This window comes from Malaclemys terrapin, chromosome 7 (assembly GCF_027887155.1).
Source record: "Malaclemys terrapin pileata isolate rMalTer1 chromosome 7, rMalTer1.hap1, whole genome shotgun sequence".
Classification (NCBI taxonomy): Eukaryota; Metazoa; Chordata; order Testudines; family Emydidae; genus Malaclemys; species Malaclemys terrapin.
In genome coordinates, this window is record NC_071511.1 from 107,021,905 (window position 1) to 107,041,839 (window position 19,935).

Sequence of the window (19,935 nt, forward strand, 5' to 3'; positions counted from 1 at the left end):
TCACGGCTGCAGCAGGGAGGGGAGGCCTCAAAGGCAGGCGGTTTGTGTTACCGGCGCAGGGGAGCGTTAAATGACACATTTGGTTACTTTTTTTGCTCTTTCTTAAGCCAAAGGCAGAATGAATTGAAGTGATGTAATCACCAGGTTCGGGGCTGAGATTGCTGCAGACAGAAGTTTGGCATAAATGTGCCAGTGAGTGATGGGGCGGGAGAATGGGCAGTGCAGGGGGTTAGTGATAATATTTAGCCTTTTTCCTGCTCGAAGCACTTTGCAGCCCTTGGTTAATGAATCTGTACACATTAGAGGTGCAACGTATCAGAGGGGTAGCCGTGTTAGTCTGGATCTGTAAAAAGCGACAGAGTCCTGTGGCACCTTATAGACTAACAGACATATTGGAGCATAAGCTTTCGTGGGTGAATACCCACTTCATCAGATGCATCTGTTAGTCTATAAGGTGCCACAGGACTCTTTGTCGCTTATTAGCGGTGCAGAATCTGATTCCCTCTGTGGCATTGGACTTCACTGGCCTGTCTCAAGTTTCAGAGCTTGGCTTCGAAGTTCCTGGCTATGTGTCTTCCATTGAGATCGCTAGCCCTGGCCTCGGCTCACATCCTCAGAACGCACCATGCCTCTTTAAGGAGAAATGCTTTTCATTACACTAGCTTTCCCCTCTGCTCCTCTCATGTCAGCCACATGACTTAAGTACAGTACAGGAGTATGATACTAGTCTGGGCCCATAGGCACCTAAATAATTTGAAGATCGGGGCCTAACAGCCAATGGGAGCAGCATCAGGCCACAGGTCACCTCCTGGAAGAGTCCTAAGAGCTAAATAAGTGGGTATGTAGGTGTATTAGAGAAGTGGTGCAGGGAAACTTCTGTACCTCTTGCCTGGCTCTAGCCACTGCTCATGTCATTCTTCCTTCCAAAAGCCCCGCACCTCAGCACCTCCTGACAAACAGATGTGGATAATAACTAAACGAGAGCAGGCAGAATCAGTGCAGACTGAATGAATTTGCTGTGGCACAAGGAGAAAATACATGGGAGCAAATAGTGGCAGTAAATGGATCTTTTGCCTACTGAACATTGTTGTATAGATTCAGTGCTGCAGTGTCTCAACATCCTCTCTTCTTCTTCTTGATACGTAGGTCGCACTGCGCAGGCAGTTGCAGTTCGAGCCAAGGCATTTGGATTCAGTGTGATATTTTACGACCCATACCTGCAGGATGGGATAGAACGGTCTCTGGGCGTCCAGCGAGTCTACACACTCCAGGACCTGCTATATCAGAGTGACTGTGTATCGTTGCACTGTAACCTTAATGAACATAATCACCACCTTATCAATGACTTCACGATTAAGCAGGTAACTTACCTTTTCTATAAAAGAAAGAAGATCATTTTATGGTTCGTGCTGAAAACCCAGAACAGTATAATAGTGATGATACCAGTGATGATTTTACCTTTGAGTAGTTAGTTACATCTGTCTCTTGCACATTAGGTACGGTACCAGGTGATAGCAGGTAAGAGAGCCCATTCATGCAGTTGCTCAGACAGAAACAGGAGCCTATTTTGTGTGACATTACAAACTAGAGCCTAGGCTTTTGATATAAAACCCTTTGTTAGTAAGCGAACACAAGAACCTCCTTGCTAGCTTGGAAGGTTTTCTTTTGGGGTTAATCCTACACTGTGCAACCTTGCGCAGTCAATATGCAAAACATATGTGTTCAGAGGTAATCTTTTCAGCAAGGAAAATCTGCCTGTATTTACCATATTAAGTGTTCTGAGATTCTGCATACAGTGCTTGTACCTACTGTAGCATTTAAATCCATGTCGTGAGAAGTGAGGAGTCATTGAATAACCATATTGAATATTCTCTTATTTCCTCCTGGCTTCCATCAGATGAGGCAGGGAGCATTCCTAGTAAACACAGCACGCGGTGGGCTTGTGGACGAGAAAGCCTTAACTCAAGCCCTGAAGGAAGGAAGGATACGAGGAGCAGCGCTTGATGTGCATGAATCAGAGCCATTTAGGTAAACAATGGGGTTTTTTTGTTTTGTTTTTAAATTAAAAGCTACTTATACATAGTGTAGTTAATTCATTTTTCATCTTACAGCTATTTTAGGGCTCACATTTATTCCCATTGACACCAGCTCCCGCGATTGGGCCCTGTGAATGTTGAGACTGGAATTCCTAGTGCTATGAAAGAGAAAACAGTAGGCATTGTTCTAGAACCAGTAATCCAAGGAAGTCTTGAGACTATTAATAATTTAAAATTTTGGTTTATAAACAAAGTTGAAAAGGGACCGTGTCAGGTTAAAAGTCCTGTTTCACTACAGAGAATGCTCCACTGGACAATGAAAATAAACATGAAGAGTTCACTTTCCGACACTAGCACAAGTCTGCTACGTTTGCAGTGCAGACACTACAGGAGAATATTTGTTTATAAATGCAAATGAAAACTGTTACTGCAAATCACGGACATATTTCTGTTGACGGTTTTGAGAAAGCTTTCTCTTTATTTATATATGTATAACTCTATACAAACTTACAAACTCAAGTGCTCAAATGACCTGACCGTGTCTCTTCAAGTCTCCAGCATTAGTGACTTTGCTCCTTCAGTCCATAGTGTTGGAGAAGAAACACTGCTGGAGACAGATGAAGTATTGTTGCTACTAGAGAGACGCCCAGTCATTTATCTCCTCATTAATACTAGTGATGGAAGTATTAAAATCAATCATCCAGCAGGTTTATAAAAGGCTGTCAAATCCACCTGCTCTTTTTATCACAGCTGCTGATAAATTTTTCAGCACTGATCAGGGCCGGCTCCAGGCACCAGGCAACCAAGCACATGCTTGGGGCGGCACCTGGTAAGGGGCGGCCAATCTTGGGATGGTGGGGGGCAGCACGGCGCGGCATTCCGTGGGGGGAGCGCTCTGGCGGCGCGGCGCACGGCGCAGCGCTCAGGGGCAGGGGGGCTCGGCGGGGCGGCGCTTTTTTTTGCTGCTTGGGGCGGCAAAAAAGTTAGAGCCGGCCCTGGCACTGATGCAAAGTCCAAAATGCCCCCTGAAGCCTGGCACTAAAGTAGCATTTCAGCACCTCTTCTCCCAATGCCAGACACCACTCAACAGTTTCAGACCGGAGGGAGAACCCATGGTGTTCCATGTTCACTACATTTGCTGAGGCTGTAAATCATGTGGCTAGAGCAGAGTGGCTTGCATGTGAAGGAAGCTGGCCATTAGGTTGTCACGATTTGTAACTTTCACCCTGATTTTTCATATTTATATAGTTTTGCTCAAGGCCCATTGAAAGATGCTCCTAATTTAATTTGTACTCCGCACACTGCTTGGTACAGCGAGCAGGCATCCCTAGAGATGAGAGAGGCTGCTGCTACTGAAATCCGTCGCGCAATCACAGGTATCTAACTCTGTCTTTTTATCTTACGCATATTCTATTTAGCCTGTATTTATTTTGTAATAGACAGCATGAGTCAATGGATTGGACAAGGCGCCAGGAGCCCTGGTTTCTAAACCTGGCTTTGCCAGAGTTGCTGTTACATTGGACAGTTCATATATGGCCCAATTGAAACAGGTGCTGAGCACCCACAGCTCTTACCGAAGTCAGTGGGCATTCATCATTACTCCCATTTTACCAGAGGGGAAGGTACCAAACCATGAACCTCTCCATGACTTGTGCGAAATGATCCTCACTCCCTTTGAGTAAAGCACTGTCGGCCGATAAGTGTTATTGGTATTACACACAGTGCAGCTTTATGAACGGCGCACCACGTGGCTGCCTGGCTGACACAGACCGTGTGTAAGTAGGGGTAATTTTAATCATTGCCGCTTTTAAAGCAACAAACCAGGACTGTAGAAAAATAACCTTTGATGTCCTATGCTCTGATAAATCAGAATAATTGTGCAGTGACTGTCAGAGAGCTTTGGTGTCCCAAGGCCTCCAGGCACTTCAACCATAAAGCACTACATGTCCCAGCTAAACCCTCACAGTCACCATAGAGCAAAAAGGAAATGCCAGAGATCCAGCCCCCAACTTCCCTCGTGCCTTTGGCGCAGATAACACGAGCACATAATTGAGGAGACCAGGAGGGCTTGAGCCTTAGCCAGCCGTATTCCACCCAGTCATCGTAGTCACCCAGCACTGAAGAGAAGAAGGCTGTGCCACAGGAGTACCTGGTGTGGGCAGCGTACCAACCAGTGTAACCTAGGGCAGCCATGAGGTTATACTGGCAAGTGAATTGGGAACCAGCCCTAGGTCAGAGGACTACAAGGGTAAAATAAAGCCACCTGTGCCCCAAAACCTCACTCTGTGGGGCTTGCTGCAGTCACAGCTGAACTTGACCCAAGAATTGGGCCCATTATATATATATAACATTACAGCAAAACTTTGGCTCTCACACTTCATCTTGCAACGGAAGTTATTTATCTTAGGTGGTGCCAAAGCTTGTTGCCTAGATGCATCTCTGAACTCAGCAGAAAGTCAAGTTACAGGCTTTTCTTTTTTCCGCAATAGAGGCACAGTAGCCTGCGATGCTGAACTGCTATTCTGGCTCCAAAAACACTGCTGGGTTCTCCAAACCGTTCCACGCTGTTTGTGGAATGTGATTTTTCCTTCACACTAGCAGTCGCAGTAGAAATCAGTAAACAGTAGCTCAATTGTATCTTGATAAGGCCATAAGTTGCTTAACACTTTTTTAACTTTAATAACTATATTCCAGGTCGCATCCCAGAAAGCCTAAGAAACTGCGTGAACAAGGAATTCTTTGTCACAACAGCCCCATGGTCAGTAATAGATCAGCAAGCACTTCATCCAGAGCTCAATGGTGCCACATACAGGTAAGATGGAGAAAAGTATTTTCACTGCTGTTTGATACAGACTGGAATGCCATATGCAGTGACAATGCTGCTAGTAACTATTGCTAAAAAAAATAATAATAATAACCTCTGTGGCTTTGACTAGGTAGAGGAACTGCGTGTGTAGTCATTCAGCAGGAATTATCAGCACTGCTCGAGTTACTTATTCTATAGAGAGTTTAGTTTATTTTACACATTTATTCCATTGAGACATCACAGCAGCTGCTAACGCTGCATCTCCATAAATGGACCGTACACAGAATCTCTCTAGATTTGTTCTGTACTTCTGTCGAAGGGCTTCGGGCAGTCTTAAGCTAATCTGTTTAATCTAGCCATTCACACCATGCTCATCACCGTGGCCTAAGAAGCGGATGGAAAACTTGAGACTCAGTGCATTATTCTTACTAAAAATACCCCCCAGACTTTCTATAAGGAGCTGTGGAGCTTTTGCCGAGCAGGGGGGGTGGAACAATCAGAAATACTTACAAATAAAAATATAGGCACTGTACAGGAAACAGCCTGTGCCTTTTATTCACAAAGACAGAAGTGTGCGGTTGGGGGTGCCAGGGGAGTGTATCTGGGGAGGAAGATGGGACTTGAGGCAAAGGCTCAGATGGGCACAGGATTTTGAGAGAGAAATACACACAGATCATGTTCTACATTAGTACTCTGATATGTTGTTGGGATACTGCTGGGTCACATACTTAGGCCAAGATTTTCAGAGGTAAGAGGCTTAATGCTAGACTTTTAAATCCATATTTAGGCACCTAGATTTTCAACAGTGCTGAGCACCCAGCAGTTTCCAGGAGGTTTTGCAGTCTTGGTTTTAGGTGTATAGAAACAAACTCTTACAAAACCCGAGGCCATGAGTCCAAGATTTAAAAAAAAAAAAACTCCCTGTGTTTATTTTAAATTAATAGACATTCCCCTGCAGTGTTTGTAACCAGAATACTGCAGCATGGTGGTAGGAAATGAGAACTGGACAATGAAACTGATTTCCCAATTTTCTTTGTCCAAACTGAGAGAGAGGCAAAAAAAGTAATTAAATGTCATAAACAGCAGAAAGTAAATGAGGCTTTTAAAGTGCTTCCAGTTTCCCTGTAAGCTGGGTTTAGTAACCAAGGTTACTGTGTTTTATGAAGATACAATTTGACAGTGTCCCTGTTTAAGTGGATAATTCTACTGGAAGTAGGTATCTGAAGAATGAGATTAATTCTAGCTCATTCATCCTCCTCGCTTCTATGGGCCCTCCCACAGCACACGTACTAAGGAACCCCCCCCCACCACCACCACCAGCCAGATTATAAAATCCACATATCGGGCCAGATCCTGGCCTTTATTATAGCTGCTTTGCATATCACAATGGCAGTTTGCTACTGAGTGCTTGGCCAAGGCTGTATATTATTCCATTATGGGCTACAGCTTAATTGTACAAGAAAATAGTATCAAAATGGAGTCGTTCATGTTTGTATTATTTTAAAAGGGGAGGCAATTAGAACAGTCACTAAAATGTCCATAGCCAGTTGTGTAGTTAACTTACGCCGCAGTAACCAAAGCGGGGAGGAAATGAAGGAGTAAAATGGTTTGCTTTTCAACTCTGTACAAAACGCTCATCATTAAGCATGAATGAGGCAGTTCAGACAACAGTGGTGTCATACACAGTACAAAACAAATGTTGGGATAGATTCCACTGTTGCCTGGAGCGACTCATTTTATTTGGACTATCTACAAAACTAGTCATGACTCTGCTGGAGAATATAGAATTTAGCATCAAAAAGTAGCCAGAACGTTACATTTGGGCCATCTCATAATTGCATTGAGATGTGCCATATCAGAGTGCGTAACGTATTGTGCTTACAGGCTGTTGCTTTCTCTGTTTAACTTACACCATTTTTACAGTGTGTACCACACACACTGCTTATTGTGTAACACATTTAGATACCGTGAATCAGATATGTGTACTCTGAACATATGATGTACAGCACAGATTGCTAACAATATATTTTCATTGGTGTAGATCAGCCACTTTTGGAGTATGCTTGCCCACTGTAAAGTATGAGCGCATTTTTCAGGTGTAGCAGTAGAGGCCAGGATACCAGGTATTTTAATGAGATGCAACATGTGTGTGTCCACAGCGTGTGTTGGGTGAGTTGGTTTGTTTTTGCTCATGAGCAAAGTTAACATTTGAAGCCACAACTTGGAAAATGTGGCCAACATGGACCAAACTTTTTAGCACAGTTGGTCTAATTTAGGATCAAGATCCTTGTGCCAGTGGAACTAAGAAGTCATAATTGACAATGGCCTTTTCTTCCCCCATCAATTAGGATGAAACCATCTACTTCCCTTCTCACCTTCACCTCTGAGTTCCATGTAAGTCTAACCCTGCTCCTGAAATTTCTTACCCACATCTTTTCTTTTAGCCCTTGCCCTCTCCATTTCATACCAAAGCTACTATTATCTTCATCTGAATGGCTGCCTCTCCCTCCTCAGTCTCTTTGAGCTGTTGTCACTTCAGCAGAGTCTGTTGCATCCCCCTCTTGTGCACTTTCCTTCTGGAACATACTTTTCCCTTTGTGACTGCTCCTCTGATGGAAGGGACTTCATGCTTGGCCCTTGCTCCAGTTTTACACATGCTTTTGATGCCTTAGTTTCAGCTCTCCCCTCCATACTGATGACTTACAGATCTTTCTCCATCAGACTCATCTTGTATTTCTTCCTGGCTGTCACATTTCCTTTGCAAGCTCAGAATCGGTTCTGCTCTCCACCTACATCTCTTCCTCTCTTTATTATGGTTGAAAATGCCACCACCCTCCAGCACCTAAGTTAATCATCATGATTTTGCTTTTGCTGCCTCTCCCCACCTCAGGCTTCGAGTGAGATCATGTCGTTTCTTTCTTTCCCTAACATCTGTCCTGTCCCCTCCATCTCTGATCCATGCCTTGGTTATCTCATCTTGTCTACTATAAACTCCACCAGTCTGCCCTCTGTGTTTATCACCCTATGCCCTGCCAGAGTGTGACTGCAGTATTGGCTCCTGCCCCTCTTAATCCCATCATTTTTCTTCATACTAAGCTCAAGGTATTTGGCCTTGTCCTCTTTCAAGGTTCTGCATCATTCCCCCTCTGCATACATCTCATCTTACAAGCCCTATCGCTCGCTGTGTTCCTTCCTACTTTTAGCTTTGCACCATTTATTAGCCCCATGCCTGAGCACAAACTGTGCTCTAGATCCTGGCTTCTCAGACAGCCCCCCTACTGCACTAGTTCAAATAAGACCATAAAGCAGCCCTAATTAGACAGCTGAGGGGAATTCTAGGCAGCATGGAGAGGTTCTGGCAGGAGGCATGGTTAGTGCATTGCTACTTTCTAGAAACTGGCTGGCATAATAGCTGCTATCCCACAGTGAGCACAATACTCGGTAGCTCTCCCAGCCGGGTGGAGCTGCAGTATGCTCCCTGCAGCCCAGAAATTCTCCTAAGCATTGCCAGCACCTATGTCAGCTAACCCAAAATTCCTCCCTCTAACATCCCTTGGCTCTTCCCTATAAATGCAGCCATTGAAATATTTTCCTAGGCCTTTAAAGCAGTGTAAGCTTTTGCAACTTTCATGCCCCCGGAAAGGATTGAATTCAAAGGTATTTGCTACACCTGTCACATCTTACATGAAAAATAAGCTGCTACCAGACTTTTATTCATCAGAGTTAAGAATATTTATGGCTAAAATTGTGTCCTCATGACCTTTGGTTGTCCCACAGATATACAGCCCATCTATATCAACTTCATAGCCACAGTAGAATACAAGCTGTATGTTCAACTTATTACCTTCCCATGAAACATTTAGCTCCACAAGCATGGTTCAAACTGTTAGTTGTCCACTTTTACAAGAATCATTTTCAGAAGACTGACTTCAGTGAAATGTTTGCATGGTAATAATGGTCCACCAGATGTTTTTCCCTTTAGAAGAGATTACGCCAATATAGTTAGAATATCTTCGTGTGTCTCGGTGATATAGCACACCTAGTGCAAGTTAGGGACCTCATTGAGCTCACTTTCACATACAACCTGCTGCCAGGCTACATTCTTGTACCATAAAAATGTATCTCAGGCAATAAATTAACACGAGGCCAGTAGATGTGTTCAGATCCTTCCTAAGTGAGAAGCTGATTTCTATGGTTAAGACAGCTGAAAAAACATAATGGGGTGGTTGTGGTGTCAATAGGAAAGCTCAGCTTGAGCAACTATGAGTTAATTTAAAAAAATAATGCATAAAGCCTGTGCGCTAACAATATGCAAAATTAAGCACAGCGGGGCCTTTATCTTTAAAGGATTGCAACTAACTGGCTGGCACGAGGCAAGACAAAAAAGGGTAGTGAAGTATGATACCTGATGGTGAAGGAAGCCTTGGTTGCATTTTAAATATTCAATACATTTATTTTTCCTTCCCCCCACCCCAACAGTTTTACCCAATTCAAATAGAAGTTTTTCAGTTCTTGCCTTACTTCCTGCTAGCTGGGCATGGGAATTGTCCCTTAGGTTACAATGGTAGTGCTGTTTAGAGACTGATCTCCTTCTCTACACTAGAAGAGATTAAACATGGAATAATACCCTAAATAAAGTTCGAAGTAACATTTATGTAAACACTTCGGTAACAACAAATGCTGAAAGCATTTTCCTCCTACTTTTTCACCCCCTCACGCTAGTGGATTTTTTTTATAATAGAGGAAGTGCTCTTCTTCACCCATTAAAGTCTTCATCAGTTACGAGGTATGGCTGTAAATCACACAAGTCCATATTCAGAGATCTTGTCACATCAGCGCCTAGTGGCCACTAGTGTATCTACTGAAGGGCTTTCAGGTTCTGTATAAAGGCTAAAGCCTCATTCCATTTCCTTATAAATTTATCATTTAAGTAGTTTTGTGTCAAGGGCTACTGCAATGTTATTGCTTCAAAAAAATCTTGATATGGAGGTATGTGATTAGTCTATGGGGTGAAGGCGTATTGGCATGACTGTTACTATCACTACACCAGTGGATAGAGACTACGCCAGCTGCAGTTTGTTTCTCCCTGTCTGATCATAGCTCCCTTGAAGTGATGTGGAAAATAAATGTGCACAGCCCTAGCTGGACTATTTTACTTTAAAAATTAGTTTAACTTTAAGCTTTTGAGCAAACAGTAGGTTTGGTTTGTTTTGTTTTTTAAATGTCCTAGGTATTAAAATAGTTACACCTTGCTGCCTGTTTTGGTGAATTATAGACACCACTACACAGGTAATTTGTTCTGGTTATTCCTTAATACATGTCTTTCTACAGTATTTTTGCCTATTGGTATCATTACCTGTTTCTTCCTAGATATCCACCTGGCATGGTCAGTGTCGCACCTGGGGGGATTCCAGCAGCAATGGAGGGCATCATACCTGGAGGCATTCCCGTTACCCACAATCTTCCAACAGTGGCACACCCTTCCCAAGCTCCATCTCCTAACCAGCCCACAAAACATGGGGACAACAGGGAGCACCCTAATGAGCAATAGCAGCTAATTTAAAAATTATTCAATAAACTTGGGACCAAGTGACATTGGAAAAAAAAAGTTATACAGGAACTAAAAAAGGAATTTGATACAAAATTTGTAATGTTGATTTTGGACAGATGCATCATTGATGTTCCAGTGTTAACTACAATGCGATAACAGTCAAGACTGAGGAGAAACCCTGAAGAAGTCACCTGCTTTACTGAAGTACTGACAACTAGGATGATATACATTAATGATCAGCTTCGGTTACTGTGTGTTAAGTTTCCTTCATCTGTGCATCAATCACAAGAATAAAATAGATTTCCCCTTCTCAGCCCTTGGGAATAGCAGGGCCTATTCACCTGTATTTACAGTGTTGCATCAAGCAAACCTGAAAGAGTTAACATAAGAAATTTAAGAGGAAACCATCATGTGGATGCAGCCCCTTCTTTATTCACTTGTCTGGTTACCTCTTTTTACAGGAGGAGAAAATACTGGCTTAGAGATGAGAAAAAAGTGTCATGGTGCAGTCCTAACTGGCCAGTAATATATACTGAAAGTTCTCTTAATAAAGTTTTAATTATAGCCATTCAGGCCAGGAAGGTTAGGATGTGGAAAAAAAGGTGTCAGTTAAATAGCTCCCCTCCTAAAACATGGAAGTAGAAATGTTTCTCTCATCTGACCGACACACTGAATAAAGTAGCTGTAAATTCAGTTATGCCCCCCCAGGGATGCAAAAAGAAAAAAAAAAAAGTAGTAAGTTTCTCACACTATTTGTACTCAAATATATTTTCTCAGTTTTAAATCTGCAGCTATTTTATCGAGTGCAAACGTCTTGAGCTGGAAAGGGTTCAAGAAGAATAATGTTGCATTTCCGTATGTCTCAGGAAACACTTTTTATGGTAACTTGTCAGACTGTATGAACAAAACCCACTTTTTTAGACATTGATAAGAGTCTTCTTTTCTTCACGTGATATTTTATACAAGGACACTTCAAAATGTGTTATTAGATGTGACTGATTTTAACAAATCCTATTAGATTTGTATCAACTAGTTACATGTTATATTCATAGTCTTTTGTGAATCATCGCCTTTTTGTTTAAAAAGATGGCCTGTTTTGAGCCTTTGTATGGGGGGGGGGGGGGAGAGGGGGATTTACATTCCTGTTTCTGTGACAAAAAAAAAATCTTAAACTGTCCCAAACAGAAAGAACAATGGCTATCAGAAGTATGTTTTGTTTTAGTGTGTTACCGTTATTGTATTTGTTTATTGTGAAAGTGGACATTTAGCGTTCAGTGCAGTTTTCAATAAAAAGTGATAAAATTTCTATAATTTCTGAAATGTAGAGCCCTCAATGCAATTTTAATATGCTTAAAAATAGAAACCCTTTGAGAATGTAAAGTAAGTTATAAATGTGATCAGAACAGCATTAGTACCCACCTCTTAAACAGACCTCATGGCTGCACAACTCACAGTGAGGTAGGGCAGATCTTCACCTGCTATAAATTGTCACAGCTCTATGACAATTTACACCAGTTGAGGATCTGCCCTGAGATTTCTATGCCACATGTAGATATTTATAATTTAGAAATTCTGGAGAAACTCACTTTAACCTTGCTGATTCCTTAGTCAGTTCAGTTTTAGAAAAACTCGTCTGTGTTATCTTCTGCCCCATGATTTTTTTACTTCTCAGAAAAATGCATTTTGGATACATACCTTGCTAATATTTAAATTCTGTGCAACTTTCATTTACCCTACATATCAAAGAAACTCACCCTTGTGAACATAGTGCTTTGGGAAGGAGCTAGCCCTTGGCTGTACAACCTTTTAATAAGTGTTAACACTTATCTACACTAGACAGAGAAAATGTTAAACTTGATTCTCCAGAAACTTGCTAAGTCTGAGCACTAGCAGCTTCAAACTTCACTGCATGGAGGGTGCATCCTTGTATTAATGCCAACATCCACTTGAATAGATGGGGCAAATAACTGGACATGGGGAAAAAACAATTGAAACCAAGAAGTTTCTAGTTACAAAACTGTATTTGTTTGTTTTAAATTAAATGGAAAAGCTATTTACCAGCTTCAAACATGTTACAAAGAGGTCACATTTCATAGCTGTGTGACTATCCTTTTGTCAATGATCTAACATAGCAAGTATGACTGATTATCCATAAACACCAGCATAGAGAAACCAGGAGAATAAAACAGGTTAGTTAGAGAGAGGACATTTGGGAAACATGAAAATGAAGATAAAACATTTAATTCATGTTGTCAAGATTTAAAGTGACTATTTTAAAAATAACTTGTTGGTACTGTCGTTTTTTAAAATAAGCAGTTGCATTTCAGATGGGTGTAAATACTGTTCTAGGAAACAGAATAATTTGTGCCAGTGGTTCCTAGTGCATCCATTGCCAGCAGTGGATTTTGAATCAGGAAGATAAGAGTCCTGGCACAAACCTTTCAGAGAATGGCAGATGCTGTAGACTTTCATCCAGTACTTATAAAAATAAGACTAGATGCAAATCATACCAAACTTAGACAATAGCTTCCAATTAAGTTTTACAGTTCAACAAGAACTAAAAATGAATTTAAAAAATCCAAGTGTTACAAAGTATCATAGTAACAGGCTTCAGTTTAAAAACAACACTGTACTTCTGGGGTTGTGACCAGTACAGAGGGATTCAACTGTCTGTAGTACAAACACCAACAAAATATGCAAGGAGGTGGTCATATGGAGTTGGGGAGAATGTGAATCCAGCCTGACTTGACATATTACTGGGTCCAAAGCAAGGTGACTGTAGTATGCCTCAAGTTTTTTCAGACTGAAAAGTTAGTATACAAGGGGAGGGGAGAGAAATGTATGCCAGATAGCTGCTGCTCAAGTTTTGTGCCTTTTGCTTTACTGACAAACCAATTTACTGCTGCTTTTGTACTAATACAAGGAAGGCTGGGGGCGCTTCCATCAATCAAGGATAACATGAAGCAGTTCATACAAGTAACAAAAATGTGACTGCTGATAAAACTGGCATTTTTTTAAAAAAAACTGTCACCACTTCATACAGTAAAGCTCACAGAAGTTACTTCTCCTTAAGCAGTTAATTAAGCAACACAACAAGAATTCTGCATTCTTCAAAATGAACAGCAATACTACTTTGCTAAGGGAATATGAAACATTCTAATAATGCTGGTTAAAAGCTATGCTGTAGCAGCATTCTGGACGATTTCAGCATGCCCTGGTTTAACAAAAGTGACCCAGGAATTAAATTCTAGTAAGGAATTCATGAATAGTCCAAGACAATTCCCAGATGCAGAGGGGGGCAAGAGTTTGAAATGAAAAACCAAGTACTGGGCTATGTAAGCATTCAACAGTAAAAAGCCAAGTGGTAAATTTAATATAGACTGGGTCAATATAGGACTTACACACCAACTGCACATATATGTTCATAAACCTCCAAGTATGCCAAAGGGGGAGATTTAATGTACACTGGCTACCGTGCTGGGAAAAGGACAATTGCTTACACCTTCATCTACTGTAGTGGGTGAGGTGCACTGTCAACAGATAAACCCCAACTCATTTAACTAGGGATTTTTGTTTAAAAAGTCTCAATTTTGAAAACACAGTGAGGCTTGTTAGCCTGAACCTGTCATTTTATAGATTAGAAGAAAGCAGTAATGGTTAATAAAACTCTACAAAAAGTATGAGGGGTGTCAATTTGTAACAAAAGTGGGGCATAGATATTAGTGTGGGGTTTGGTTTGCTTTTTAAAATTAAAAGCTGTAATTGCCTGTATAGTAAACTGACATTAAATCTCTTTAAAAATGAAAGGATGTTCATTTCTTCAAAAGAACTCAAATTTGGTTACAGTCCACCCATATTGTTGGAGGCAAGATAAGGCTTGCTTTTGCAACAATTTGGTTGGAGAATGGCAGAATAATGAATAAAAGTTAAAAATTATTTCACAAGGAAGGTATTTGAATCTTCTTATGACTTGCAGTAACTGTGTGTCATCTGGGGGAAGATATGTCAATGAAGCAAAGTGTTATCTGCTGTTTGTCAACACCATTCATATAGCATACTGAAATGAATGCATGAGCTCTTAACTTAAGTTACTCATTGGTCATGGTACACATGGATTTCACTGTAAGGTAACATCATCATCGTTGAAGAATGAGGACAAGGTATCAATCTACCCCACTACTGCATTTAGAAAACAAACTGAAATCAAGATTGTATGTTAAGGTAGAACCTGTTCACTATCTGTGATTCTTCTATTTTCACTCAGGTAATTCATACATATACTGCAAAGAAACATGCATTCTTTTACCTGAAAATCTATGCATGCACCAATCGAAGGAGACCTAAATGGCCAAAAGTGTGAAGACACATTTCATAATAAATGTCAATGGAATCTGAGAGGGAAAAAATTGCTAACTTAATACAGCACTTCATTAGTTCTATATTTTTGGTGTTTTGTCACCAAGATTATCTAGGAGTTGTGCACATTTCAATACCATCTAAAGCAGCATTTGGAAGAAAAAGCAGCAAGTTCTTTAGTGTTTCCATAGCCTTAAACTACACAAAAATATGCACTTTATGGGTCTTTTGAAATTCTAGGTCATCTACTGCAAAGTTCCCTATCCACCAGCCACGCGCACACACACTATCAATAGTTTTCAAAGTGCTTATTAAAGAAGATCTGAATTGCATTGTATATGTAAAAAACTGGCATTAACCTTCAGTGTTTCTAAGCAAGGTTGTTTTAAGATAAACTTTAGCCATTACGAATTGCATGGCTGAAGTTATCACATATAATAAAATTTCTACTGATGAATATACTCTGGACTTAGACTTTTATGAACCTTACATATTAAGTATGGCCACAAAAGTCAACATGCAAGAAATTCCCAGGTTTACATAGAGAAATATATTATACAGTGCTTTTTTTAAAAAGCCACTTTTAATTAAAAAAAAACCAACCTTCATTCTAAATTGCCAAGAGTTCTCACTAATGATCAAGGAGTGCCCCTAGTAAAAGGTAGTTTTCACTTGCAATGTTTAACTAGGGCGAAAGACTCAATGATAAAATGATACACTGTACATATCACAGCAAGACTCGGTTTGGACAATATGAAATTCTCAAATCACACTTGAGTTGGCAACTCCACGCAATTGTTTAGTATGTAATCTCTGGCATAACATTTTAGGTCACTTTTCTAAATAAATATTTCAAGCATACTGAAGAAAGTATTAAATGTTACAAGGTGAAATATTAATGGAGAGCAGAAAGGACTTTTTCAGAAAACAAAATATAAGTTCACTCAATGAAAAATGTAGCTCTTCTTCCACAGTTTGTTCCTTAAAGATTTGATTTTATTATAATGGGCACAACAGTAACTAAAATATTAATAAAATAATGAACTTTGTACTTCTGACTTGCTCTGGATAGTTTGTGCAAACAAAAAAATAAGCCTCACCATCTGACCTGGGCACTAGTGAGATCTCACAAAATGGCCTTTCAAGAAAATGTGTCAGAATATTTGAAGAGTGATGTAGAATACAAGTTCTACTGTAAAAGTAAATCTCAAAAGGAACAAATATCCATCTAACATGTGCTTTTGTAAGTGCCCTTATTTGAAAGAAATTTCTTCTCAATAATTAAGATGCTGGTATACTTTTTTCCTATTACACAACTTCTTACACAACCACATGCGATACATTTATAGACAGATTTGCAACTGGAAAGAAACAAATGTTTTGTCTTGATAATAAAATTAGTTTTTTGTTTTTGTTTTTACAAACTGTAGTCCAACCAATTTAGCTCTCTTCACACAGCAGATGAACCTCTATACTCTCCCCATGCTGGTAAGTAAAATCCTTTCAGCATGCTTCTGCTAGATTTAAGTCAATCCATAACAAACTGCTAGAGCACGACTCTAACTTTGGGGTCATCAGACACTATGCATTGATACTTTATTTTTATTTCATCATTCATCATCATCGTCTTCATCTTCCTCACCATCAGAAAGGGATGTACAAGGGCGAATCTGTCGGTAACGGTCAAGCCACTTCTCTACCATTTGTGTGACCAGGGGATGATTGCGGCGACGAGAGCTTTTCTGCATAGCAACAAGGACTCCACCCTCTGTCACACAGCAGTCTAGCCATTCTCTGAGCAGCTTTTCTTGCTGCTCCTCATTACCTATCTTAGGGGACAGAAAACAGACTCAGGATGAAGGTTTCAAGCTTGCTGACAACTTTAAGGAAACAACCTGTGGTATATTGTGACATCTGAGCTAAAGTAGTACCACTACTCTATTTAAATACCGTTAGTGGGACATAACATTTATTAGGGTTTTTTTGGCTTCTATTTTTGAGAGTTTAATCTGTGCGCACTCAGGTTTTACAAAAAAAATTTTAATTGTTACATTAGTTCTTATACTCAATCATACTTGCCAGTTTTCCCTCTCCCTCCTCATCTTTCAAAAATCCATTTAAAAATAAACCTTAGTACAGTGCAAATATTTGTATGTTACCTACTGTACAGAAACAGCAGACAATTCTAAAGCTGATGAGTTCTTACAAAGCGCTTGTAAATCACAAGGCAATCCTTACAATTCTAGTAATACTCTGCTCCAAACTTCTGTTCTTGAAGACATTGTTCAAAGTTATGGCTTGCCAGGTAATATTCCCTTTATAATTAAAATTATATACTATTTCTCCTTTCTCTACATACTGGCTTCTGTGGACAAGGACCCATCTCCAAATCCTCAAATGTGGCTCTACACTTAGCTAGAGTGGCTCCCTATCAGTATCAGCAAACAAGCATAGCTTAGTTAAAGCAAAGATGTAGATTATACTCTAACTCTTAGAGCCTATTGGCCAATAAATAAATTGCACTCAATCTAGGGCTGAATTTAAATTTTTAGTTAACTGGGTGCTATTCTAGATATATCTGGGTCCATTTCAGGGTTACTGCATTTGTATTTACATATACAGTACATTTACATTCAACTTGTAAGAAACTAAACCAAGTTCCAAAGATGTGAGAAGCATCCTTTTGCACTCTCCTCTCAAATTATGGGGAGGAGAGCAGAATCAGAAAAGGGTAAGTATTTAAAACTTCAAACATGTCAGACTGCAAAGAGAGACCTCCTGTACTTACAAATAAGTGTGGAAAAAGTTGCCAGCCACATAAATGCTTCTTACCTCTTGAGCAGAAAGGAAGTGAATATGCAGTAATTTCCTCTCGCTGTCAACCAATGGTAAAAAAGTAATGGTAACATCATCATCAGTGTTCAAATTAGCACCAGCACCTCGATTGCCATAACCATCATTCTCCATGGCAACCAGAGCAGAGAAGTGGCCCCTTGTATAGCCCAGAGCAATAGGACTTTTCCAACAAAAACTCTGTTCCCATAACAAAGGTAAATATACACCTAGAAATAAAAGGAAAAAGGGATAAGACACAGAACTGGAACTGGAGCCCTCTTTTACATTGAAGTGATTTTTGGTGGAGAGGGGATTTCCAAGCTGCTTTTGTTAGCTGAATACACTGCTCTACAGCCAAAATGCTTCTGAAATAAATGTAGTCAAACTTTACTAATTCCAGGTCACTGAGAATGAAAATGATGCTTAAAATTGTTGATTGGCTCTAGTTTTTAAGATATGCTATTGGTCAGTATATACGACCCTTGACTTGGGAATGGCAGAGGATAAGTGAGTTATAAAGGGAAGGGATCTCAATTTAAACCAGAAATGACTAAAATACATCTTTGACTGGATCTATGAATAAATCTATGACTGGGTTTGGACAGTACTTGCTTTTTAGGCAAAACAATGAATGATGCAATCTGAAGCTGGTATTGTGTCATACATATGAATTGCATCATGTTATTCCTAGAAGTCATGGATGATGCAATCATAACGAAGCTTACATCACTCTGCTGAACACATTGCCCTATATCAGCTCTCTAGAAATCATACAGTGTCGTGCTCTCTTATTTGTCAGTGTTTGATTTTGCAAAGGGACACATTTCTGTTTAGCCAAAGTGAGCAGAGATGCCTCGTACTTGTGTGAACAGTGCAGATAACTTCTGCTATGTTTGTGGTGAAGTGACTTTTGCATCACAAAAGCGCAGTATAACCACTATGGTTAAGAAAGCCTATCACCTTTATTTTGGCTGCAAAATTGGAGATCAGGACAAGAGGTGGGCCCCACACATATGCTGCAACACTTGTGCAACAAATCTTCGCCAGTGGTTGAACAGGAAAAAGGAAATCTATGCCTTTTGCAGTGCCAATGATTTGGAGAGAGCCAACAAATCATACCAGCAATTGTTACTTCTGCATGGTGCCTCCAGTTGGGAAAGGTGTGTCAAAGAAGAAAAAGTGGACTATGCATTATACAAACATTCCATCAGCTATACGCCCAGTACCCCACGGAGAAGGACTGCCGGTTCCTGATGCACCAGAATCATTCTCACTTGAGTCAGACGAGGAAGAGGAAGAGGATGAAACTTCTGATCCTGAACCATCAATGTCACAGGACCCACGTTTTCTCCCATCCTCCTCCTCTGAACCACACCTCATAACACAAGGTGAACTGAATGACCTTGTCAGGGATTTGGAACTACCCAAGAGTAAGGCAGAGCTGTTGGGCTCCAGGACTACAGCAGTGGAATCTCCTGGCAGGTGATGTTAGGGTTTCCATGTTCCGTGACCATCAAAAGGATCTTGTCCCATTCTTCTTCATGGAAGGTCATCTTGTAGCCTGCAACAACATCGATGGTGTGATGGCAGCCCTCAACATCGTTCACGATCCAGATGAGTGGAGACTGTTCATTGATTCATCGAAGACGAGTCTTAAAGCTGTTTTACTGCCATCAATTCCAGTTGGTCATACAGTCCATATGAAGGAAACCTATGACAACATGAAACAACTTTTGAGGTGCATAAACTATGACCAACATCAGTGGTAGCTTTGTGGCGATTTGAAGGTTGTTGCTTTCTTGCTTGGTCTGCAGACTGGATACACAAAGTACTGCTGTTTTCTCTGCGAATGGGATAGTCGTGCAAGAGATTCCCACTACATCAAGAAAGACTGGCCACTCCGACAGTCATTGGAGCCTGAGAGGAAAAGTGTTCAGCATCCACCACTTGTTGAATCAACGAAGATTTTGTTACCACCCTTACACATCAAACTGGGTCTGATGAACTCTGTCAAGGCCATTGACAAAACACAAGCAGCTTTCAAGTACCTCCGTGGAAAATTTCCAAGGTTAAGTGAAGCTAAGATAAAGGAAGGTGTCTTTGTTGGTCCTCAGATTTGTGAACTTCTTCGAGATGATGCATTTGACCATGCACTGCGTGGCAAGGAAAAGACGGCATGGAAAGCCTTCCATTAGTGGCAATAAATTTTCTCGGAAACAACAAGGCAGACAACCTTGGTGGAAAACCTCCTCAAAGCATACAAAAGCCTTGGTTGCAACATGTCACTAAAGATACATTTTTTTGCACTCTCATCTAGATTTTTTTCCACCGAACTGCGGAGCAGTGAGCGA

General features: G+C 40.6%; 2 protein-coding genes across 8 annotated transcripts in view; one reads left to right on the plus strand and one right to left on the minus strand.

Moving 5' to 3' along the window:
* Positions 1-12,622, plus strand: part of CTBP2 (C-terminal binding protein 2) — a 225,327-nt gene extending 212,705 nt beyond the window's left edge. For all 5 annotated transcript variants that reach the window (XM_054034398.1, XM_054034397.1, XM_054034399.1 and 2 more), the window contains 5 exons: positions 1,147-1,361; positions 1,898-2,028; positions 3,285-3,412; positions 4,731-4,848; positions 10,213-12,622. In XM_054034398.1, coding sequence (XP_053890373.1) covers positions 1,147-1,361; positions 1,898-2,028; positions 3,285-3,412; positions 4,731-4,848; positions 10,213-10,393 — 773 coding nt within the window. In that variant the 3' untranslated portion in view covers positions 10,394-12,622. The remainder of the gene's footprint in view (positions 1-1,146; positions 1,362-1,897; positions 2,029-3,284; positions 3,413-4,730; positions 4,849-10,212) is intronic.
* ZRANB1 (zinc finger RANBP2-type containing 1) overlaps positions 12,619-19,935 on the minus strand; it is an 83,880-nt gene continuing 76,563 nt past the window's right edge. For all 3 annotated transcript variants that reach the window (XM_054034402.1, XM_054034403.1, XM_054034404.1), the window contains 2 exons: positions 17,582-17,811; positions 12,619-16,578 (listed from right to left, as the gene is read on the minus strand). In XM_054034402.1, the coding sequence (XP_053890377.1) occupies positions 16,360-16,578; positions 17,582-17,811 (449 nt within the window). In that variant the 3' untranslated portion in view covers positions 12,619-16,359. The remainder of the gene's footprint in view (positions 16,579-17,581; positions 17,812-19,935) is intronic.